The 25179-nt window shown below is 34.4% G+C and overlaps 1 protein-coding gene and 1 long non-coding RNA gene across 2 annotated transcripts; one reads left to right on the forward strand and one right to left on the reverse strand.

Annotated features, from left to right (window-relative positions):
* The first annotated feature begins 4 nt into the window (after positions 1-4).
* On the forward strand, positions 5-24491 carry gemin5 (gem (nuclear organelle) associated protein 5). The gene is made up of 28 exons (XM_037748853.1): positions 5-379; positions 1782-1936; positions 2243-2424; positions 2640-2791; positions 2919-3017; positions 3195-3327; positions 3618-3783; positions 3896-4108; positions 4406-4491; positions 4995-5077; positions 5946-6082; positions 6377-6450; positions 6943-7124; positions 7260-7399; positions 7651-7822; positions 7953-8168; positions 8262-8318; positions 8425-8550; positions 8652-8747; positions 8846-8983; positions 9283-9430; positions 9523-9642; positions 9766-9976; positions 10097-10363; positions 10563-10725; positions 10853-11348; positions 23928-24015; positions 24249-24491. The coding sequence occupies exons 1-28, from the start codon at positions 238-240 to the stop codon at positions 24411-24413; spliced, it is 4407 nt and encodes a 1468-aa protein (XP_037604781.1). The 5' UTR covers positions 5-237; the 3' UTR covers positions 24414-24491.
* LOC119475804 lies at positions 22158-24251 on the reverse strand. Its single transcript, XR_005203888.1, has 2 exons — positions 23897-24251; positions 22158-22641 (listed from the first exon to the last, which is right to left on the reverse strand). It is a non-coding gene; the product is annotated as an uncharacterized LOC119475804 (long non-coding RNA).
* Positions 24492-25179: the final 688 nt, after the last annotated feature.

The raw sequence follows: 25179 nt of genomic DNA on the forward strand, positions 1-25179 counted from the left end.
GTTTAATAATAATGTATAAAAGAGGTTTTTAAAAAGCTGTAATTGTGTTTTTTGAGAAAGCAAACTCGACGTCATTTGACCCAACTAGGATTCCGTACTCCGGCAGGATTTACGACAGCACGCTGGCCGTACGGCCGGTAGTAGTGTATTGGTAACGACAGGGCAGGTAACATGTGAGGAGTGTTTCTCTGCTTTATCACACATTATTAGAGGATATTAGTGAACTTTAGAGGCGTCATGCAGGACAGGTCGCTTCCCGCCTCTCCCAACTGGTACTGCTCGCGCTGCAGTGACGTCAACAGAGCAGGTTTACTGGGAGCAGGAGCCAAAAACATCATCTACCTGATAGATGTGTCTGCAGCCTCCTGCAGGGTTACAGGTGAGTACATGCTGGGCATCACATACACACACATACAGGCTCACTGTGGTGCTCATCCTCCAGCCTCTGCATGAAGAGAAAAGTTCATGTTACATGTTTTCTTTGTCCACATCCAGGTGATCAGATGATCTCAGGTGTGATGATGTCACATCTGGAAACAGATTTCTAATCTGGCTCAAATTATTATTTGATTAATCTAGTTAGTCAATCACTGGAAAGCCAAATAAATCTTTGGTTTATCTAGGCCTACTCAAGTTCAAGTAACAGACTGAACTGAACTGATTTATTGAGCACTTAAACTGATCATCATATTCATTGATTAATCAATCAAGTCATTTATCAACCAAAAATATATACTAGTTCCAGCTTCTCCACAAATATATATTTAGGTTTAGGCTGTTGGTCAGAAAAAACAGGCAATTTCAAGATCTATCTATCCATCTTGGGAAATTTTCTGTTAATTTTAATTAATTAATCAATTAAAGGGGTAGGCCTACTCATGATTTATTATTGTACTTTCATAAAGTTTGGGGACCTACGAGAGACAGATTTTAAATAAAGAATCGTCAAAATCAAAGCAGTAGAGTACAAGTAAAAGTCAAGTTCATCTTCACTTTTAGTATGAGTGTCCTAAAACACTGGATCCTACAATTCACATAATGCAGGGGTCAGCAACCTTTACTATCAAAAGAGCCATTTTAGGCAAAAAAAAGAAAGAAAAAAATCTGTCTGGAGCCACAAAACATGTGATCATTGTGATGAAGGTAACACAGTTTATAGTCTAAATATATCTAATATTAGTCTAATGCAGTGAGGGCCAAAGAGACAATGTACTACGGAGTATTAGGGCCACATTGAGGGAAAAAACATCTGAGATTTACAAAATAAAGTCATAATATTACAAGAATAATGTCATAACTTTACGAGAATAAAGTCATAACTTTACGAGAAAAAAGTTGTAATATTACGAGAATGAAGTCATAACTCAATTAGTCAATGCTGGGCATCACATACACACACAGACAGCGTCACTGTGGTGCTGATCCTGCAGCCTCTCTGTATGAGGAGAAAAGTTCATGTTACATGCATGTTTTCTTTGTCCACATCAAGGTGACCAGATCATCTCAGGTGTGATGATTTCAGCTCCTCGAGTGGAGTAATGAAAGAGAAACATATTTATGATCTGGCTCAAATTATTAGTTGATTAATCTAGTTAGTCAATCACTGGAAAGCCAAATAAATCTCTGTTCGGCTGTGTGAAGATACAGATCTCAAACCATCATCCCAAATGTCTTGTGATTCAATAAAGCAGAGACATCAGAGGCTTATTCCTCAGGTTTGGTATTGTTTTTCTATCTTTGCTTTATGATAAGACGCTGACAAACTGTCTGTGTTTTTCCAGGTGAGCTTGTCGGCCATAAAGACTTGGTGTCGGGCTTTTCATTCTGTCAGCATGAGGGTCAGAGTCACATCTGTGTCAGCTCCTCCAATGATGGAAGTGTTCGCTTCTGGGACTCCGACAACAAGGTCCTCATAAGAGAGGATGCAGCTCATCAGGTGAGTGTTGACGTTCATATTCTGTTGTGTCACTGCAACAGAGACGGCGTGTTTCACGACACACTGGTGCCCCCCGCAGGCTGCAGTCAGCGGCAGAGGGAACTACTGTAGGAGGCTGAAGCAGTCTTTCTCTACAGATTTTTAGAAGTGATGATGCAGATAAATGAGCCTGTCAGCTACACTCTCACACATTTTGCTTTCACATTATTGTGCTGTCATGGCGTGAGCGTGCTGCTGACCCGGTCTGGAGAGAGACAGCTAACAACAGGATGTCACTACAGTGTTGTTATTCCCTCCCACACACAGAGCCCCGTCGCAGCGGTGCACTGGTCTCCGGTGGATAAAAACCTGGTGGTGTCGGGGGATGAGAAGGGCATCGTGGTCTGTCACTGGTACAACACAGGAGACACCGCCAGCTTCTTCCCAGAGCCAAGGACCATCTTCTGCCTCACCTGCTCCCCTCACACCTGGAGCTCTGTGGCTGTGGGGTAAGAAGACCACAGAGAGCACACTTCACTCTGCTGGATCACAACTCTTTAAATGGTTTCCTTTAAACAAAGACCAGAAAATTCAAATCTGAAACACAGATAAGTGGTTTCAGTGGGGCTTAGTTTGGTTATGAAACTAGATGTCCTAGAAGTCTTACATGTCTTATATTTTATGAATACCAGGGGTTAAATTTGTTGTCATCATTCTGTCTAAGGTACAAAGATGGGATGATCGTGCTGATTGATGTGAGTAAGAAAGGAGAGGTGATGCACCGTCTCCGCGGACACGACGATGAGATCCACTCGCTGGCGTGGTCGCCGCTCGCCAGTGAGGATGCCCTCTACAGCAGACCTGAAGACAGTGAAGGTATCAGTATACAATCATTTAAAAAAAAAAGAAAAACATCACACTGGTTTGGTGCACGATTGTGTGTTAATTATGCAGAAATAAGTGCATTTTGACAGGAAAAATGTGTTTATTTTTCATCCTATAGCATTCAGTGGAGCGTCTGCAGGAGATGAGAAGGGCTGCTATCTTGCGTCTGGCAGCAAAGATCAGACGATGAGGATCTGGAGCTCAGCGAAGGGAAAAAGTAAGACATTCATGTGACGTTTGAGCTGCAAAATAGTCAGGATTTTGTGCTCATTCATTATTTCCTCCTGATGACTATCATATCAAAGTGAAAAAGCCTCTATGAGGTATCTGTATGTCGTTAAAGTAGAGTATTAAATTGTTCATTTATAATTTAAAAAAAAAATTACCCCTGCAGGTGTGATGACTCTGAAGCTGCCGTATCTGAAGAAAAGAGGCTCAGCAGTCGACCCTGGGGTCAAAGAAAGACTCTGGCTCCACGTCCACTGGCCGAAGGGACGACCAACGCAGCTCGTGTCCAGCTGCTTCGGGTAAAGACACACGTCTTCCATCAATCAGAACATCAGAGAGGATGCCTGATGAAACATGACAACAGCAGAGCTCAGTAGTCCGTCTGTCGTGTCTTCAGCAGGGTTGGATTTGACACATAATATGACACATAATATAACTATTTTGCCTTAAAAAGTCACTCACAGTGCAGTAAAACTGGACCATGCAAGAGACAAAAAACATCCATCCTGTACAGAGACACTATTTATCATCAATTACTTAAATTAGCTATAAATATGTTTGACTTATATGTATGTACGTGTGTCCACAGTGGTGAGTTGGTGATGTGGGACTTGACCAGGACGGGGAAGCAGAGGTGGACTCTGTTCGGGACATCTTCAGAGGGTCAGAACCACAACAGGATCGTCTTCAACATGAGTTCAGTCCACCTGCAGGACGACAGAGAGCTGCTCATCAGCACCTCCATGGACAGAGAGGTGGGTCGCCTTCTTTGGTCTTACGCTCAGTGAAAAAGTTTACTTGTTGCAATGAATGCTATCTGCTGGCTGCCTTATTGGAGGAGTGGCGGTGTATTTTTATTTTTTCCAGATTAAATGCTGGGACCTGGACACTCTGGACTGCTGCTGGACTCTGCCCACCCTGGGCGGTTTCGTCTACGCCCTGACCTTCTCCCCCGTGGGCGCAGGGTGTCTGGCGCTGGGCGTCGGTGACAACATGATCCGGGTGTGGAATACGTTGACCACCCAGAACCAGTATGACACCAGGTCCTTCTGGCAGGGCATCAAGTCCAAAGTCACAGCGGTAAGATGTTTGGATTGAAATCTCTGTGCGAGTTTGAACTTCTATTTATTTTTTTCACCAGTGTTGACGTCTACTGAATGTGACAAAGGAATTAGCCCCAATATTTGTTTTTATTAGGATACATGCAGAATTGAACATCTGTGAGGAAGATTGTGGAGAGGATTATTATGATTAGGTTAGACTCGAATTGTTTGTTTTTGCATGAAGTGTCCTCCGTTATCAACAGCCATTACTCATTTTCACAAACTCTTAACATGACACAAAGACGAGATTAAGAAACTTTTTCTTTCACTGCAGCTGGCGTGGCACCCACAAAAAGAAGGATCCTTGTCTTTTGGAACAGACGATGGTAAAGTTGGGATCTACGAAGTCTTCTCAAACAGGTAAGATTGCCCTGATAACACCATATTGCAACCTGTGAGTGTCTGCTGTCTACAGCGCTCTCCCTCAATACTGGACCAATTTCACAAGTTATTGTCCAGGTTGAAAAATACTGAAGTTTTTAAGAAAGAAAAAATGCATTGTTTAATATATTCAAAAATCCGCTTTGTGTGTTTTGTGAAGAAGGAATCAAGCACGCACATGATGCATTTTTAGTAGGAGAAATTGAACATAAACATAACTTTTGTTTGTTTACAATGAAACTCCTTTTAAAGATGACTGTGCATGGTTTTTAACTGCAAAAAAGGATGACTGTTGAGATTTGGACTTTAAGTTTGGAGACTTTTCTGAAAGTCATGAAGTTAAACCCTTGCTTGTTTTTTTTCCGCTGGGGGCCTCGTGGATTTTTCTCATAATCCCTCGAGTCCCCGGAGTCCCATTGTCCTGCAGCTATCTATGTCATGTATTCCTGACTGGGCATTTGTTCTGCTTCGTCTCCTCCCAGGCCTCCTCAGATATCGAGCTCCTATCACAGAAAGACCGTGTACACACTAGCCTGGGGACCCCCGGTCCCCCCAGTGTCGTTCGGTAAGTTCCTAATGAACTCTTAGCAACTGCTGCTGTTTTCTCTCCGAACGCTCTGACCCAGCAAGAAACGCTGGCGGGTGGGACGCCGGGAACCAGTGAGTCAGCGAAAAGAAGCCCAAACATCTCTGCACGCCCTTTTTGTAATCGACTCTGTAATTGAATGAGCTGAGAAAACATTTACTGCTCACCCCCCCCCCACTTCAGCCACTCACGGGGAAATCTAGGACGAGGGAAGTTAATTTTACCAGCTGTCGGCAGATGACATTTTGATTACAGTATCAAGTCGCTCGGCTTCCGAGCCATAAACATGATTGTTGCCGTGCCAACAATCTGCTGATGGCTCCTAAACCAACAAAAGGAGCCACTTATTTGTTTACTCGCAGCCTCGAGACGCCGGCTCGGCTCACTTCATGTTTCTGGTGGAGTTCTGTGACGTTCAGGTCGTCAGGATGACTTACAAAAGGTGTGCAGAGGAAATTAGGTCCAGCGTCTTTCTCCGTCTCCGGGTATCTCAACTGTACTTTTTGTTCTTTACATTTTAATACTCGGCACAATGAGTGCTTCTTGTAATATGGTTTTCTGCCGGGTGCCCAGTTTTCAACTTGTACAGGAACCAGGCTGAGACGCAATGCAAGGTTCACAGGTGTTAAAAGGTTCATATCGGTATTCTCAAGTTAAAGTTGCCAGTACAACGTGGTTCAATTTAAAGGAAACTTTACTTTTTTATTCGATCATCCACTTATTTGGAAGTTTAAGCAAATGAAGCTTGAGGTTTAAAAGGTTGCAACGTTTGTCAATAGTTTGTAGACGGTGAACACGTCACCCTGAAACCATCTATAGTTCTGTTTGTTTTGTGTGTGATGTTCAGGTTCAGCAGCAGGAAAGCCGTCCCACAGCCTGTACAGCTGCGCCGGCGAAGGCGTCATCCTGCAGCACGATCCGTCTAAGCTGAACGGCGAGGCGTCGGACATCGACAAGCTGATCAGAGACACCAACAGCATCAAGGTAAGAGGGATGTTGATGTGATGATGATGTCGTCGTTCTCTCGGCCTTTTAACCTGTTGTCATGGGGTCAAGTTCATGGCCACAGTAAAAACCTGACAAACACACCTCCAGGTGGAGAGCAAACTCCTGAAACAAAAGGAAAATTCACACGAGACGTTCACAGACTTGTCAAAGCTTTAATGGAGCAGATATCATGCCCGGCGCTCTGCTGGCTGTTTGTTTCATCTTTTTCTGCTGAATGTAAATGGAGGTAATTTGAATAGGTTTATGAAGGTGAGCTCTGCTTCCCAACAGCACAAGCTGTCTCCACACACCGACCTCAACTGGAAGCCAGATGGGAAAGTGGTTGCCATCGGCAACGAGGATGGGTGAGTGACCGGCCGGGCCTTGACCCATCTCGTAACACAGACCATCAGCCTGTAGAGTCCTGTGAAGGACCAACTGTCTGCTGACAGTGTGGAGTCTTTAGGCTACAGAACAGTGGATTTGTTTCTGTTGGAACTGTTGCTCTCGGCTGACTCGGTCTGAGGTTCTGATCATGATTTAGTAGTAACAATCCCATTGATCTGTGGTGTTAGAACTTTAGCTCTGTTTGGGATTGTTTGTAGGTGTTAAGTAAGTTCAACAAGCTGTAGGGTAGAATAGAGAAAGATTTCTGTAAGCATGAAAACAACAAACTTTGGAAAGCGTTGTTTATGCTGCTGTACTTTATTAACAAATGTCAGTTTCCTCAAATGGTAGATATCATAAACCATCTTTATCTTGTCATGCCTACCTAGTTTTCACGCTACTTTTGATTCCTGATAAAGTTCTTGTGTTCCCTTTCTTTCATCCGTCTGACCACATGCTCTCTGCTGCAGGTGTATCGATGTGTACGAGGCTCCCAGTCTGAAGCTGCTGTGCAGCATCCAGCAGCACCATAAGATCATCAACACGTTACGCTGGCATCACGACCACGGATCCCCGCCAGAGCTGCACTGCCTCCTGGCCTCGGGCTCCAGCAACGCCACCGTCTACGTGCACGACCTCCGCTCCGTCATAGGTGGGAGGACACCTCAGACATGTTGTATTTTATTATTTGTGAGAGCTTGCATTTTTTCTCTGAACACACATCATAGATTGTAACATTTTAAGAGCTCAGTAGGTATTGACATTGGTGTTTTAACCCTTTGCACAGAGAATCCTCCAGAAAGCCCCGTGGTGTTGACGGAGCCGTATCGCAGGCTGTGTGGTCATACATCTAAAATCACCGGCATGGCCTGGAGTCCACACCACGAAGCCCGACTGGTCTCCGTCTCTTATGATGGCACAGCACAGGTCAGTACCAGGCCAGCATCATGGGTAACCATGACAATGCATCAGAGTCTGAATCAACCGCACAGCGAGCAGCATCTTGAGTCTGTATGGCACATGGGTTTACTGTTCTCTAATAAATTAACTTTTTGTTAACTAATGCATGAAACAATTTTTTATCAATATATAGCTCATATATTTAGATTCCTTGTTTTCTCTGTGATCTTTCTTCCTTTCTAATTTTTGACGTTATTGAGTGTTTTTGTTCCGTTCAGGTGTGGGACGTGTTGCAGGAGGCAGCCGTCTCCAACTACCGGGGTCACGTTGGTTATCTGCTGTGCGTGGACTGGTCGCCCGTCGATCCGGATGTGATCTGGACCGGAGGGAAGGACTTCACCCTGCAGGAGTGGAGAGTCTCCAAACAAGAGTTTACAAAACCACCTAAAGGTGAACACCCGTCTTGAAACACCCAGAACCTCATCCGCGAAACACTCTCAAGAATGGCTTAAAGAAAAGTTGTCTTTCTGCCTTTTGGTGTAACCGGCAGACTGTAACGTTCACATGCTTTTCCTCTCAGGCAAAAAGATGGTGGACCTGAAGGAGAAGATGAAAGCCAATAACAAGCAGAAGAGGAAGAACAAGAAGGCGTCGTGGCCCGGAGGAGCCGCACCGCCCGAGATGAACGGAGGGGCAGTTACAGGAGGAGAGAAGGCGACGGCGACGGGACAGGAGCTGTCTGGTGAAGATGAGGAAGACGAAGTCAGCTCAACAAGCAGTCCTGTACCTCCACCAGGTAAGGGAGTAGTTCTTACAGACTTTAAAAACAATAAGATTGCGGAGACCTTTTTAAGTGCATAGCCAACTTAATTCTGAAATTCTGTTTCAGCCACTTTTGAGACGCAAAGAAAATCTTTCACTGCCGTAAAAAGCAAAGACAAACCAGGTACGTACTTTAGTTCTATAAACACAACTTCAGCTGAATGTATTTTTGAAATTGTGTGTATACACAGTTACAGTATGTATCTAACTGTATGGGTGTGTGTCTCCAGACTTAAGCTTGTTGAAGAAGAAGAAGCCTCGCTCCATGCTGCCCCTCAGTACCTCCATGGACCATCGGCCCAAAGACGATCTGCTGCAAGACTGCATCACTCTGGCCTCCATCAAACACAGCAGTGGTAAGGCTCAGTCTGCTATGGAGACGTTTATGGGTTCGCTCACTGATTATTATACAGAGAAAGCCCATTTACTGGACTGTGTGTGTGTGTGTGGTTTCCAGCTCCCCCTGCAGGGTGTGTGCCAGGCCAGGGAGAGCACCTCCATCTGGGCCTCTTCTCTGACAGACCGGCTCTGTACCGCATGTTTGAGGCAGAAGGTATGTAGTCTTTTCCCAGCCTGGTGTCGTATGTTCACTCTCTGATGAACACAAATCAGTCAGTGAAGTCACTGGATCTGCTGTCTGTTGTTCTGCAGAGGAGGGTCATGTGGAGGCGGCTCACTTCGAATCCGTGGTGTACCTGCGGCTGTGGAGCGGAGACCTGGAGGGGGCGCTGCAGCTCGCCACAGAGAAAGGAGAGCTGAACGACCACCTGCTCTCCATCGCTCCCATGGGTAAAGAGTGGTTTAATTTTGACCTTCAACTAACACTCACACTTGACACTTCATCTTATGTATAGAAAGACTTTTTCTCAAATAAAAGAAACAAGGCACACCACAGAGACTGCAAATTCCTCCGCTCCACTGATCCATCAGTACATCCATTCTTAGTAGGTTGCAAATGACAAATCTCTACTTGACAAAAACATCTACGGTATGATAATGTAGCACTGCCTTAATGTTCAAAGCTGATGAAATACAACATGAGGAGGCTTTCAGATGTTGCAGCAATTCTTGTGCGTTTCCTCCTCCAGCCGGGTTCGAGGTGTGGAGCCGGACGGCGGAGGCCTTCGTCAAGCAGCTGTGTCTGCAGGAGCATTACCTGAAGGCGGCATCCCACCTGCTGTCAGTCAACAAGCTGTACGAGGCCGTCGACCTGCTGCGCTCTCACAAGCTCTACAGGTTCGCTTTCTTTTCTTGTTTTCAGTGTCTTCTCCAGGTGATGTTTGTTCGTATGCTAACAGAGGAGATCTTTGTGTGTTGTCATATGTCAGGGAGGCCATCGCTCTGGTCAAAGCCAGGCTGCCGGCAGACGAGCCCGTCCTGAAGGAGCTGTACACCTGCTGGGCCGGCGTGCTGGAGAAGGACGGGCATTTCTCTGCAGCTGCTAAATGGTGAGAACTGGAAGGATTTATGGAATTGCTGCCACTTCTCGTGTTTAAACTGGCATTTAATATAATTTATAAACACATTATTTCAACTTGTCCTTTCCTGTTTTGTTTTTCCTCGTCTTCCAGTTACCTGGCTGCTGGTGCTGGTTTCGACGCCGCTAAGGTCGTCGCCAGGAAGAATGACGTCTCCTCGCTGAGGACGGCGGCCAGTCTGGCGAGAATCTCCGGAGAGGTCGCTCTGGCTCAGTCGCTGGCGTTGCGGTGTGCTAAAGACCTGGCTGCTGCTCAGGACTGGATCGGAGCCCAGGAGGTCCTGAGCTCACAGGAGAGCCTGCTGGTCAGTGGCAAAAACATCTTCAACATAGAAAAATATTCCTGCAGCATAAATATTTTTTGAAATAAAGTGAAAGTGAAATCACGAATCATCGACATGAAGAACTGTTTCAACTCTCTGCAGGTGCACCGGCTGCATCTCTGCGTCACTGAGCTGACGGGTGTGATGCTGGCAGACCCTCAAGCTGAGTCTCAGCCCTGCGTCTCTAGTCACCCGTGGGCGTCGCCAGGTGAGCGTCACATCAGCATCCAGGACCAAGTGAGAGACGTGTGGGAGAAGCAGTTTGGTGTTTCACAAAAGTCAGCGGGACACCGCGGCGTCGGAGCTCTTCTGCAGGAGCTGAAGTCTGTGGAGAGTCCAACACCCACCGCCAACGTTCCTCTCAGACAGGTACAGAGTCCTCAAACTGATTACTTGATTTCATACAGTATGTTTTCAGATGTACGCTGATTTAAAGAAAGGGCTTATTTTTATATTTACAAGAAGTGTCTTACATGTTAAAGCAGAGATGAAGAATGTCGGAACTTTTATCTGACTGTCCTGTCGTCTTTCTGTCTTTTGTCGGTGCTCGTGTCTCACTCCTCCTCAGGCTCAGCTGTATTCATCTCTCCACCTGACCCGTGCTGTGTTGAGCTGGTTATTGGACGATGACGGACAGCTGATAAAGGAGTTGTGGCAGGCGGTGGCCTGGCTCAGAGATGCCGGACACGTGTGTGTCTCCGCGGAGCTCTGCAAACTGCTGTTCCCTGACGGTACATCCGTCTGTCTAATCAAACAATCAGATTCTAATTTGGTGCAACACAGGGTTTTTTCAACAGAGACAGATATTGGCTTTACATGTCGTCTACAAATTTTCCCTTTCTCTTTCTCTTTCATCAGGTGACGTCAGTGTTTGTTCCAGGAAACACCCCAAAATACTTCATCACACCGAAGAGGAACCAAAAGCTGCTGCCAGCAGTCTACAGGCTTTTGTCCATTACCACCATCTGTACGAACAATGGTGGAGCAACTCCATCCAGATCCAGAGCAGATGTTCCCTCTCAGCTGCTGACTCCAGTCCTGGAGACGAGGTGAAGGATAAAGTGGTGAACGGAGGTGTATCGGAGTCAGGAGAGAGTGTCTGCCCGGCGATCCAGAGTTGTGATAAACTGGACTTTGATGCGTCCGTGCTTCTGTCTGAGCGTCACGCTGCCTGTCAGGCCACTCAGAGGTCGATGAGAGAGATCCAGGAGCGGCTGACAGCCATGGTGATGAGGCACAGCAGAGCCCAGGGAGGGCAGCTCGACTCTGGGGAGAAAGAAGCAGACGTGCCGACGCAGGTCTCCACTGCCAGAGAGTCACCAGACAGCCAGGGGGCCGCTGATGCTGGGCAACGGTGAGTGATCCGTTATTGGTTATTGATGATTGACTCATTTGTTGTTCTTTCCAGATTTGTGATGTTTGGGTTTGAAACTATAAATATACCATTCAGAACACTGAAAGATTTCCTTCCAAAGACAAATGCAGTTGGTTAGATATCAGGAAAACTTTGACACACTAAAGAGTTTCTCTTCAAATCTATAAGTGTAGATACCACACAGTTAAACATAACAGAGATTACAGACATTGTGTGAGAATGACTTATAGTACTTAACTGGGTTATATGTATTTTATACTAGTGTCGAAAAAAGTCAAAGTATAGTATGTCGTAAAATTTCATTAAAAAGTCATAGTATAATATGTCGATAATTTTTATGAAAAAAAGTCATAGTACAGTATGTCGAAGATTTGTATTAAAAAAAGTCATAGTATAGTATGTCGATAATTTTCATGAATAAAAATCATAGTAAAATATGTCGACAATTTTTATTAAAAAAAAATCATAGTAAAATATGTCGATAATTTTCATTTAAAAAAGTCATAGTAAAATATGTCGATAATTTTTATGAAAAAAAGTCATGGTAAAATAATGTCGATAATTTTCATTAAAAAAAGTCATAGTAAAATATGTCAACAATTTTCATGGAAAAAAGTCATAGTACAGTACGTCGAAGATTTGTATGAAAAAAAGTCATAGTATAGTATGTCGATAATTTTTATGAAAAAAAATCATCGTAAAATAATGTCGATAATTTTCATTAAAAATAGTCATAGTATAGTATGTCGAAGATTTGTATTAAAAAAAGTCATAGTAAAATATGTCGACAATTTTTATGAAAAAAAGTCATAGTATAGTATGTCGATAATTTTCATTAAAAAAAGTCATAGTAAAATATGTCGACAGTTTTCATGGAAAAAAGTCATAGTAAAATATGTTGATAATTTTCATTAAAAAAGTCATAGTACAGTATGTCGAAGATTTGTATGAAAAAAAGTCATAGTATAGTATGTCGAAGATTTTCATTAAAAAAAGTCATAGTAAAATATGTCGATAATTTTCATTAAAAAAAGTCATAATAAAATATGTCGACAATTTTCATGAAAAAAAATCATAGTAAAATAATGTCGATAATTTTCATTAAAAAAAGTCATAGTAAAATATGTCGACAATTTTCATGGAAAAAAGTCATAGTATAGTATGTTGATAAATTAATGAAAAAAAACGTCATAGTATAGTATGTCGAAAAATTTCATAAAAAAATGTCATAGTATAGTATGTCGAAAAATTTCATAAAAAAATGTCATAGTATAGTATGTCGAAAAATTTCATGCGGAAAAAAAGTCATAGTATAGTATGTCGAAAAATTTCATAAAAAAAAGTCATAGTATAGTATGTCGAAAAATTTCATAAAAAAACGTCATAGTATAGTATGTCGAAAAATTTCATAAAAAAACGTCATAGTATAGTATGTCGAAAAATTTCATAAAAAAATGTCATAGTATAGTATGTTGATAAATTAATGAAAAAAAATGTCATAGTATAGTATGTCGAAAAATTTCATAAAAAAATGTCATAGTATAGTATGTCGAAAAATTTCATAAAAAAATGTCATAGTATAGTATGTCGAAAAATTTCATAAAAAAAAGTCATAGTATAGTATGTCGAAAAATTTCATAAAAAAAGTCATAGTATAGTATGTTGATAAATTAATGAAAAAAAACGTCATAGTATAGTATGTCGAAAAATTTCATAAAAAAACGTCATAGTATAGTATGTCGAAAAATTTCATAAAAAAACGTCATAGTATAGTATGTCGAAAAATTTCATAAAAAAATGTCATAGTATAGTATGTCGATAATTTTTATGAAAAAAAATCATCGTAAAATAATGTCGATAATTTTCATTAAAAATAGTCATAGTACAGTATGTCGATAATTTTCATTAAAAAAAGTCATAGTAAAATATGTCGACAATTTTCATGAAAAAAAATCATAGTAAAATATGTCGACAATTTTTATGAAAAAAAGTCATAGTATAGTATGTCGATAATTTTCATTAAAAAAAGTCATAGTAAAATATGTCGACAGTTTTCATGGAAAAAAGTCATAGTAAAATATGTCGATAATTTTCATTAAAAAAGTCATAGTACAGTATGTCGATAATTTTCATTAAAAAAAGTCATAGTAAAATATGTCGACAATTTTCATTAAAAAAAGTCATAGTAAAATATGTCGACAATTTTCATGAAAAAAAATCATAGTAAAATAATCATAGTAAAATAATGTAGATAATTTTCATTTAAAAAAGTCATAGTAAAATATGTCGACAATTTTCATGAAAAAAAATCATAGTAAAATAATGTCGATAATTTTCATTAAAAAAAGTCATAGTAAAATATGTCGACAATTTTCATGGAAAAAAGTCATAGTATAGTATGTCGATAATTTTTATGAAAAAAAGTCATAGTATAGTATGTCGAAAAATTTCATAAAAAAATGTCATAGTATAGTATGTCGAAAAATTTCATAAAAAAATGTCATAGTATAGTATGTCGAAAAATTTCATAAAAAAACGTCATAGTATAGTATGTCGAAAAATTTCATAAAAAAACGTCATAGTATAGTATGTCGATAATTTTTATGAAAAAAAATCATCGTAAAATAATGTCGATAATTTTCATTAAAAATAGTCATAGTACAGTATGTCGAAGATTTGTATTAAAAAAAGTCATAGTAAAATATGTCGACAATTTTTATGAAAAAAAGTCATAGTAAAATATGTCGACAATTTTTATGAAAAAAAGTCATAGTACAGTATGTCGAAGATTTGTATTAAAAAAAGTCATAGTATAGTATGTCGATAATTTTCATGAAAAAAAATCATAGTAAAATATGCCGATAATTTTCATTAAAAAAAGTCATAGTAAAATATGTCGACAATTTTTATGAAAAAAAGTCATAGTAAAATATGTCGATAATTTTCATTAAAAAAAGTCATAGTAAAATATGTCGACAATTTTCATGAAAAAAAATCATAGTAAAATATGTCGACAATTTTTATGAAAAAAAGTCATAGTATAGTATGTCGATAATTTTCATTAAAAAAGTCATAGTAAAATATGTCGACAGTTTTCATGGAAAAAAGTCATAGTAAAATATGTCGATAATTTTCATTAAAAAAGTCATAGTACAGTATGTCGATAATTTTCATTAAAAAAAGTCATAGTAAAATATGTCGATAATTTTCATTAAAAAAAGTCATAGTAAAATATGTCGACAATTTTCATGAAAAAAAATCATAGTAAAATAATCATAGTAAAATAATGTAGATAATTTTCATTTAAAAAAGTCATAGTAAAATATGTCGACAATTTTCATGAAAGAAAATCATAGTAAAATAATGTCGATAATTTTCATTAAAAAAAGTCATAGTAAAATATGTCGACAATTTTCATGGAAAAAAGTCATAGTATAGTATGTCGATAATTTTTATGAAAAAAAGTCATAGTATAGTATGTCGAAAAATTTCATAAAAAAAAGTCATAGTATAGTATGTCGAAAAATTTCATAAAAAAACGTCATAGTATAGTATGTTGATAAATTAATGAAAAAAAACGTCATAGTATAGTATGTCGAAAAATTTCATAAAAAAATGTCATAGTATAGTATGTCGAAAAATTTCATAAAAAAATGTCATAGTATAGTATGTCGAAAAATTTCATGCGGAAAAAAAGTCATAGTATAGTATGTCGAAAAATTTCATAAAAAAATGTCATAGTATAGTATGTCGAAAAATTTCATAAAAAAACGTCATAGTATAGTATGTCGAAAAATTTCATGCGGAAAAAAAGTCATAGTATAGTATGTTGATAAATTAATGAAAAAAAACGTCATAGTATAGTATGTCGAAAAATTTCATAAAAAAATGTCATAGTATAGTATGTCGAAAAATTTCATAAAAAAATGTCATAGTATAGTATGTTGATAAATTAATGAAAAAAAACGTCATAGTATTGTATGTCGAAAAATTTCATAAAAAAACGTCATAGTATAGTATGTTGATAAATTAATGAAAAAAAACGTCATAGTATAGTATGTCGAAAAATTTCATAAAAAAATGTCATAGTATAGTATGTCGAAAAATTTCATAAAAAAACGTCATAGTATAGTATGTCGAAAAATTTCATAAAAAAATGTCATAGTATAGTATGTCGAAAAATTTCATAAAAAAATGTCATAGTATAGTATGTCGAAAAATTTCATGCGGAAAAAAAGTCATAGTATAGTATGTCGAAAAATTTCATAAAAAAAAGTCATAGTATAGTATGTCGAAAAATTTCATAAAAAAATGTCATAGTATAGTATGTCGAAAAATTTCATAAAAAAATGTCATAGTATAGTATGTCGAAAAATTTCATGCGGAAAAAAAGTCATAGTATAGTATGTCGAAAAATTTCATAAAAAAACGTCATAGTATAGTATGTCGAAAAATTTCATAAAAAAAAGTCATAGTATAGTATGTCGAAAAATTTCATAAAAAAAAGTCATAGTATAGTATGTCGATAATTTTCATTAAAAAAAGTCATAGTAAAATATGTCGACAGTTTTCATGGAAAAAAGTCATAGTAAAATATGTCGATAATTTTCATTAAAAAAGTCATAGTACAGTATGTCGAAGATTTGTATGAAAAAAAGTCATAGTATAGTATGTCGATAATTTTCATGAAAAAAAGTCATAGTAAAATAATGTCGATAATTTTCATTAAAAAAAGTCATAGTAAAATATGTCGATAATTTTCATTAAAAAAAGTCATAGTAAAATATGTCGACAATTTTCATGAAAAAAAATCATAGTAAAATAATCATAGTAAAATAATGTAGATAACTTTCATTTAAAAAAGTCATAGTAAAATATGTCGACAATTTTCATGAAAAAAAATCATAGTAAAATAATGTCGATAATTTTTATGAAAAAAAGTCATAGTATAGTATGTCGAAAAATTTCATGCGGAAAAAAAGTCATAGTATAGTATGTCGAAAAATTTCATAAAAAAACGTCATAGTATAGTATGTTGATAAATTAATGAAAAAAAACGTCATAGTATAGTATGTCGAAAAATTTCATAAAAAAACGTCATAGTATAGTATGTCGAAAAATTTCATAAAAAAATGTCATAGTATAGTATGTCGAAAAATTTCATAAAAAAACGTCATAGTATAGTATGTTGATAAATTAATGAAAAAAAACGTCATAGTATAGTATGTCGAAAAATTTCATAAAAAAACGTCATAGTATAGTATGTCGAAAAATTTCATAAAAAAATGTCATAGTAAAATATGTCGATAATTTTCATTAAAAAAGTCATAGTACAGTATGTCGAAGATTTGTATGAAAAAAAGTCATAGTATAGTATGTCGATAATTTTCATGAAAAAAAGTCATAGTAAAATAATGTCGATAATTTTCATTAAAAAAAGTCATAGTAAAATATGTCGATAATTTTCATTAAAAAAAGTCATAGTAAAATATGTCGACAATTTTCATGAAAAAAAATCATAGTAAAATAATCATAGTAAAATAATGTAGATAACTTTCATTTAAAAAAGTCATAGTAAAATATGTCGACAATTTTCATGAAAAAAAATCATAGTAAAATAATGTCGATAATTTTCATTAAAAAAAGTCATAGTAAAATATGTCGACAATTTTCATGGAAAAAAGTCATAGTATAGTATGTCGATAATTTTTATGAAAAAAAGTCATAGTATAGTATGTCGAAAAATTTCATGCGGAAAAAAAGTCATAGTATAGTATGTCGAAAAATTTCATAAAAAAACGTCATAGTATAGTATGTTGATAAATTAATGAAAAAAAACGTCATAGTATAGTATGTCGAAAAATTTCATAAAAAAACGTCATAGTATAGTATGTCGAAAAATTTCATAAAAAAATGTCATAGTATAGTATGTCGAAAAATTTCATGCGGAAAAAAAGTCATAGTATAGTATGTCGAAAAATTTCATAAAAAAACGTCATAGTATAGTATGTCGAAAAATTTCATAAAAAAACGTCATAGTATAGTATGTCGAAAAATTTCATAAAAAAATGTCATAGTATAGTATGTTGATAAATTAATGAAAAAAAACGTCATAGTATAGTATGTCGAAAAATTTCATAAAAAAACGTCATAGTATAGTATGTCGAAAAATTTCATAAAAAAATGTCATAGTATAGTATGTTGATAAATTAATGAAAAAAAACGTCATAGTATAGTATGTCGAAAAATTTCATAAAAAAACGTCATAGTATAGTATGTCGAAAAATTTCATAAAAAAAAGTCATAGTATAGTATGTCGAAAAATTTCATAAAAAAATGTCATAGTATAGTATGTCGAAAAATTTCATAAAAAAATGTCATAGTATAGTATGTCGAAAAATTTCATGCGGAAAAAAAGTCATAGTATAGTATGTCGAAAAATTTCATAAAAAAATGTCATAGTATAGTATGTCGAAAAATTTCATAAAAAAACGTCATAGTATAGTATGTTGATAAATTAATGAAAAAAAACGTCATAGTATAGTATGTCGAAAAATTTCATAAAAAAACGTCATAGTATAGTATGTCGAAAAATTTCATAAAAAAATGTCATAGTATAGTATGTCGATAATTTTCATTAAAAAAAGTCATAGTAAAATATGTCGACAGTTTTCATGGAAAAAAGTCATAGTAAAATATGTCGATAATTTTCATTAAAAAAGTCATAGTACAGTATGTCGAAGATTTGTATGAAAAAAAGTCATAGTATAGTATGTCGATAATTTTCATGAAAAAAAGTCATAGTAAAATAATGTCGATAATTTTCATTAAAAAAAGTCATAGTAAAATATGTCGATAATTTTCATTAAAAAAAGTCATAGTAAAATATGTCGACAATTTTCATGAAAAAAAATCATAGTAAAATAATCATAGTAAAATAATGTAGATAATTTTCATTTAAAAAAATCATAGTAAAATAATCATAGTAAAATAATGTAGATAATTTTCATTTAAAAAAGTCATAGTAAAATATGTCGACAATTTTCATGAAAAAAAATCATAGTAAAATAATGTCGATAATTTTCATTAAAAAAAGTCATAGTAAAATATGTCGACAATTTTCATGGAAAAAAGTCATAGTATAGTATGTCGATAATTTTTATGAAAAAAAGTCATAGTATAGTATGTCGAAAAATTTCATGCGGAAAAAAAGTCATAGTATAGTATGTCGAAAAATTTCATAAAAAAAAGTCATAGTATAGTATGTCGAAAAATTTCATAAAAAAACGTCATAGTATAGTATGTCGAAAAATTTCATAAAAAAATGTCATAGTATAGTATGTCGAAAAATTTCATAAAAAAATGTCATAGTATAGTATGTCGAAAAATTTCATAAAAAAAAGTCATAGTATAGTATGTCGAAAAATTTCATAAAAAAAAGTCATAGTAAAATATGTCGATAATTTTCATTAAAAAAGTCATAGTACAGTATGTCGAAGATTTGTATGAAAAAAAGTCATAGCATAGTATGTCGATAATTTTCATGAAAAAAAGTCATAGTAAAATAATGTCGATAATTTTCATTAAAAAAAGTCATAGTAAAATATGTCGATAATTTTCATTAAAAAAAGTCATAGTAAAATATGTCGACAATTTTCATGAAAAAAAATCATAGTAAAATAATCATAGTAAAATAATGTAGATAATTTTCATTTAAAAAAGTCATAGTAAAATATGTCGACAATTTTCATGAAAAAAAATCATAGTAAAATAATGTCGATAATTTTTATGAAAAAAAGTCATAGTATAGTATGTCGAAAAATTTCATAAAAAAATGTCATAGTATAGTATGTTGATAAATTAATGAAAAAAAACGTCATAGTATAGTATGTCGAAAAATTTCATAAAAAAACGTCATAGTATAGTATGTCGAAAAATTTCAAGCGGAAAAAAAGTCATAGTATAGTATGTCGAAAAATTTCATAAAAAAACGTCATAGTATAGTATGTCGAAAAATTTCATAAAAAAAAGTCATAGTATAGTATGTCGAAAAATTTCATAAAAAAATGTCATAGTATAGTATGTCGAAAAATTTCATAAAAAAATGTCATAGTATAGTATGTCGAAAAATTTCATAAAAAAAAGTCATAGTATAGTATGTCGAAAAATTTCATAAAAAAAAGTCATAGTATAGTATGTCGAAAAATTTCATAAAAAAACGTCATAGTATAGTATGTCGAAAAATTTCATAAAAAAAAGTCATAGTATAGTATGTCGAAAAATTTCATAAAAAAATGTCATAGTATAGTATGTCGATAATTTTCATTAAAAAAAGTCATAGTAAAATATGTCGACAGTTTTCATGGAAAAAAGTCATAGTAAAATATGTCGATAATTTTCATTAAAAAAGTCATAGTACAGTATGTCGAAGATTTGTATGAAAAAAAGTCATAGTATAGTATGTCGATAATTTTCATGAAAAAAAGTCATAGTAAAATAATGTCGATAATTTTCATTAAAAAAAGTCATAGTAAAATATGTCGATAATTTTCATTAAAAAAAGTCATAGTAAAATATGTCGACAATTTTCATGAAAAAAAATCATAGTAAAATAATCATAGTAAAATAATGTAGATAATTTTCATTTAAAAAAGTCATAGTAAAATATGTCGACAATTTTCATGAAAAAAAATCATAGTAAAATAATGTCGATAATTTTCATTAAAAAAAGTCATAGTAAAATATGTCGACAATTTTCATGGAAAAAAGTCATAGTATAGTATGTCGATAATTTTCATGAAAAAAAGTCATAGTAAAATAATGTCGATAATTTTCATTAAAAAAAGTCATAGTAAAATATGTCGATAATTTTCATTAAAAAAAGTCATAGTAAAATATGTCGACAATTTTCATGAAAAAAAATCATAGTAAAATAATCATAGTAAAATAATGTAGATAATTTTCATTAAAAAAAGTCATAGTAAAATATGTCGACAATTTTCATGGAAAAAAGTCATAGTAAAATAATGTCGATAATTTTCATTAAAAAAAGTCATAGTAAAATATGTCGATAATTTTCATTAAAAAAAGTCATAGTAAAATATGTCGACAATTTTCATGAAAAAAAATCATAGTAAAATAATCATAGTAAAATAATGTAGATAATTTTCATTTAAAAAAGTCATAGTAAAATAATGTCGATAATTTTTATGAAAAAAAGTCATAGTATAGTATGTCGAAAAATTTCATAAAAAAAAGTCATAGTATAGTATGTCGAAAAATTTCATAAAAAAACGTCATAGTATAGTATGTCGAAAAATTTCATAAAAAAATGTCATAGTATAGTATGTCGAAAAATTTCATAAAAAAATGTCATAGTATAGTATGTCGAAAAATTTCATAAAAAAAAGTCATAGTAAAATATGTCGATAATTTTCATTAAAAAAGTCATAGTACAGTATGTCGAAGATTTGTATGAAAAAAAGTCATAGTAAAATAATGTCGATAATTTTCATTAAAAAAAGTCATAGTAAAATATGTCGATAATTTTCATTAAAAAAAGTCATAGTAAAATATGTCGACAATTTTCATGAAAAAAAATCATAGTAAAATAATCATAGTAAAATAATGTAGATAATTTTCATTTAAAAAAGTCATAGTAAAATATGTCGACAATTTTCATGAAAAAAAATCATAGTAAAATAATGTCGATAATTTTTATGAAAAAAAGTCATAGTATAGTATGTCGAAAAATTTCATAAAAAAATGTCATAGTATAGTATGTTGATAAATTAATGAAAAAAAACGTCATAGTATAGTATGTCGAAAAATTTCATAAAAAAACGTCATAGTATAGTATGTCGAAAAATGTATGAAAAAAAAGTCATAGTATAGTATGTCGAAAAATTTATGAAAAAAAAGTCATAGAATAGTATGTCGAAAAATTTCATAAAAAAAAGTCATAGTATAGTATGTCGAAAAATTTCATAAAAAAATGTCATAGTATAGTATGTCGATAATTTTCATTAAAAAAAGTCATAGTAAAATATGTCGACAGTTTTCATGGAAAAAAGTCATAGTAAAATATGTCGATAATTTTCATTAAAAAAGTCATAGTACAGTATGTCGAAGATTTGTATGAAAAAAAGTCATAGTATAGTATGTCGATAATTTTCATGAAAAAAAGTCATAGTAAAATAATGTCGATAATTTTCATTAAAAAAAGTCATAGTAAAATATGTCGATAATTTTCATTAAAAAAAGTCATAGTAAAATATGTCGACAATTTTCATGAAAAAAAATCATAGTAAAATAATCATAGTAAAATAATGTAGATAATTTTCATTTAAAAAAGTCATAGTAAAATATGTCGACAATTTTCATGAAAAAAAATCATAGTAAAATAATGTCGATAATTTTCATTAAAAAAAGTCATAGTAAAATATGTCGACAATTTTCATGGAAAAAAGTCATAGTATATATGTCGATAATTTTCATGAAAAAAAGTCATAGTAAAATAATGTCGATAATTTTCATTAAAAAAAGTCATAGTAAAATATGTCGATAATTTTCATTAAAAAAAGTCATAGTAAAATAATCATAGTAAAATAATGTAGATAATTTTCATTTAAAAAAGTCATAGTAAAATAATGTCGATAATTTTTATGAAAAAAAGTCATAGTATAGTATGTCGAAAAATTTCATAAAAAAACGTCATAGTATGTCGAATAATTTCATGAAAAATGTCATAGTACAGCATATCAAAAAAAGACAAAAAGTCACAGTATAGTATGTCAAAAAATTCAAGTTTATTTATTTATCATATGAAGAACAATTAAAAGAAAGCAGTCATTACAATTACAATAAATATGAATACAAAAAGATAAGTCACACAAGCAAAATGAGATATCTAAGACAAATAGCGTAAATTAAAACATAGGGCTCAAATAAATATAAAGTGAGTAATGTAAATTCGTGGTAGACAGTATTTCAAATGGATAAACTCCATATAAACAGGGACGTAGTATGTACTATATATATATATATATACAGTATATATCTATAGATACAGTATATGTAAACAGTAGTAAAGTATATAGAGCTATGGTGACAGTGTAGTGGTAAGGTGTCAAGTGATGAGCTCAAGAGGTAGACAGCCTTATGCCCTGCGGGATTAAGCTGTCCGAGCCTAGCTGTGCAGGACCATATGATGTGGTACGGTTCGGCAGATGGCAGCAGGCAGAACAGTTTTTGGCTGGGGTGACTGGAATCCCTAAAACATAATGAAAAAAGTCATAGTTTAGTATGTCCAAAAATTAAAAAAAAAATGTCATAGTATGTCGAAAAAATTCATGAAAAAAGTCATAGTATACTATGACGTTTTTTATATAGTTTGTCAAAAAAAATCTTATGTCGAAAAAAAATAAATAAAAAAATCATAGTACAGTATGTCTAAAAAGTCACAAAAATGTCAATCACAGTATATTATGTCGAAAAAAGTCATAGTATAGTATGTCCCAAAAAGTCATTGTATGGTATGCCGAAAAAAGTTATAGTTCAGTACTACAAAAAATGTCCTAAAAAAGTCATAGTATAGTATGTTGAAGAAAATCACAAATAGTCATAGTATATTATGTCGAAAAAAAGTTATAGTATAGTACGTCAAATTTCATTAAAAAATCATAGTATAGTATTTCTAAAAAAATTCAAAATTTCGTAAAACATGTCATCTCAAAAGTCATAGTAAAATATGTCGACAATTTTCATGGAAAAAAATATGGTATGAAAGTATGATATGGTATGGTATGCCGAAAAAAGTTATAGTAAAGTACGTCGAAAAAGATCACAAATAGTCATAGTATAGTATGTCAAAATTTCGTAAAAAATGTATTCTCGAAAAATCTGAAAAAGGTCATAATACAGTATGTCTAAATTTTTTTTAGAAAAGTCATATTATAGTATGTTGAAAAAAGTTACAAAAGTCATGGTAGTATGTCGAAAAAGGAGTCATAAATAAGTTATAGTATATCGAAAAAAGTCCCAAAAGTCATATTACAGTATGTAAAAAAAAAAAATCATAGTATAATTTGTTGAAAAAAAGTCAGTTTAGTAAGTCGAAAAAAAAGTCACAAAGAGAAGGTTGAATAATGTTTTCACAGGAATTAGAAAAGGAATTGTTTTAATTCCTAACACTAGCTCTAAGCAGCTTATGATACACAATTAAAACGACTAAAGCCAAGATTTTTTTTTAATCAAAGCGAATGTTTAATTAAAAATGCAATAATTTATTTCTGAATTGTTAAAATGACAATAACAAAGTAAAGGATAACATTTAGAATTGAAATTAATTTCCAGGACTGTTCCGGGGCGGTGGAGCCTTACTGTCAATTATAGTTCTTGGAAAGAAAATCAGAACCGGCAGGTCAGACTTAAAAAAACAATGGAAATGGCCAAGAAGATGACTATTGGTGCATCTCTGTAACAGTCAAAGTTTCCTAGAGTTGTCTTGGAACACTTTCATGACTCACCATTTAAGCTGCTGCATTTTTTCTTCCTCAGGCCTGAGAACCAGGAGACTCTGCTCTCTTTGTCTACCACAATGTCGGAACACCAGAAACAGCTGGCTGACCTGTCGGACACAATCAAGGTACAACTCACTACACAACACATACTGTAGGACATTAGAAAAGGAGAGAGGAGCAGATTACATTTTATAGGAAAGTTTTAATTTGTACTTGCAATAAAGGATTTAAGTTTCTGGCAGATGTGGTAAAGCTTTGTCAAAGAAGTGCTCGCCTCATTCTGCCAAAATCAATCTGCATCCAGATTTCACCTTATCATTACTGCTAATGAACATCTTAAATCTGTGTTCCCTCTCAGATGTATGCTCACCCAGATGTTGTTGAATGCTGCCTGGTTCTCCTGCACCTCAGCAAGTCTTCGCCGTCTGTCTCCGAGTCGCTCCAACAAGAGGCCAAAGATCTGCTCCGCAAATACGGAACGAATCCCTCCGTCCTCAAAGCCTCCCAGCAATTCCTCACCTGAATATTTCGTCAGTAGACTGAAAAGAAGCACTTCCACTGTACATCTATTTGTTGAATAAAAAAACTGTTAATTACAAAATGCTGTTCAAACATCCTAATTCCCATTTGAGTCTACATCCAGAGAAGCCTGAAGGACGCTCATATATGATTGCCGTCAGGGCTGCGTGTCCTGGAGCTGGAAGAGATTTGTAAGTTGACAGAAAAAGTAGCCCAAACTATTTATATTAATCAATTATCAATCAAAAATGCCAAATATTCTCACATGTGAAGAACTGTTCAGGTGAATTTTACCTTAAAAAAGGTACAGTAAGTAGGATTTGGCAGCATCTAGTGGTTTGGTTGCAGATTGCAACCAACTGAGTACCCCTCCGCTCACTCCTCCCTTTCCAAAACTACGGTAACGTGAGCCTCCGAGGGCAAAACCGTGGTAACATCCTCACCATAATAACACTTCTTTAGGAGCAACAGAAGTCAGACGGCAGCTGGCGGTACCACGGTTTTGTACTATGCGGCTCACGTTACCGCAGTCGCGTGTCGGAGAACTACGGTGGCCTTCAGTTAACGTAAGAAACGCAAAAGGCTCTCGCTAGAGATGGTGTTTTGTGCTACTGTAGAAACATGGCTGACTCCATGAAGAGGACCCGCTCTCTATGTAGATATGAAGGGCTCATTCTAAGCTAACAAAAACACAATTCTTAGTTTCAGGTGATTATACACTAATGAAAACATAGATAGGAATATTATATTCCATTTCTGCTAATAGATCC

Source organism: Sebastes umbrosus, chromosome 17, assembly GCF_015220745.1.
Source record: "Sebastes umbrosus isolate fSebUmb1 chromosome 17, fSebUmb1.pri, whole genome shotgun sequence".
Lineage (NCBI taxonomy): Eukaryota > Metazoa > Chordata > Actinopteri > Perciformes > Sebastidae > Sebastes > Sebastes umbrosus.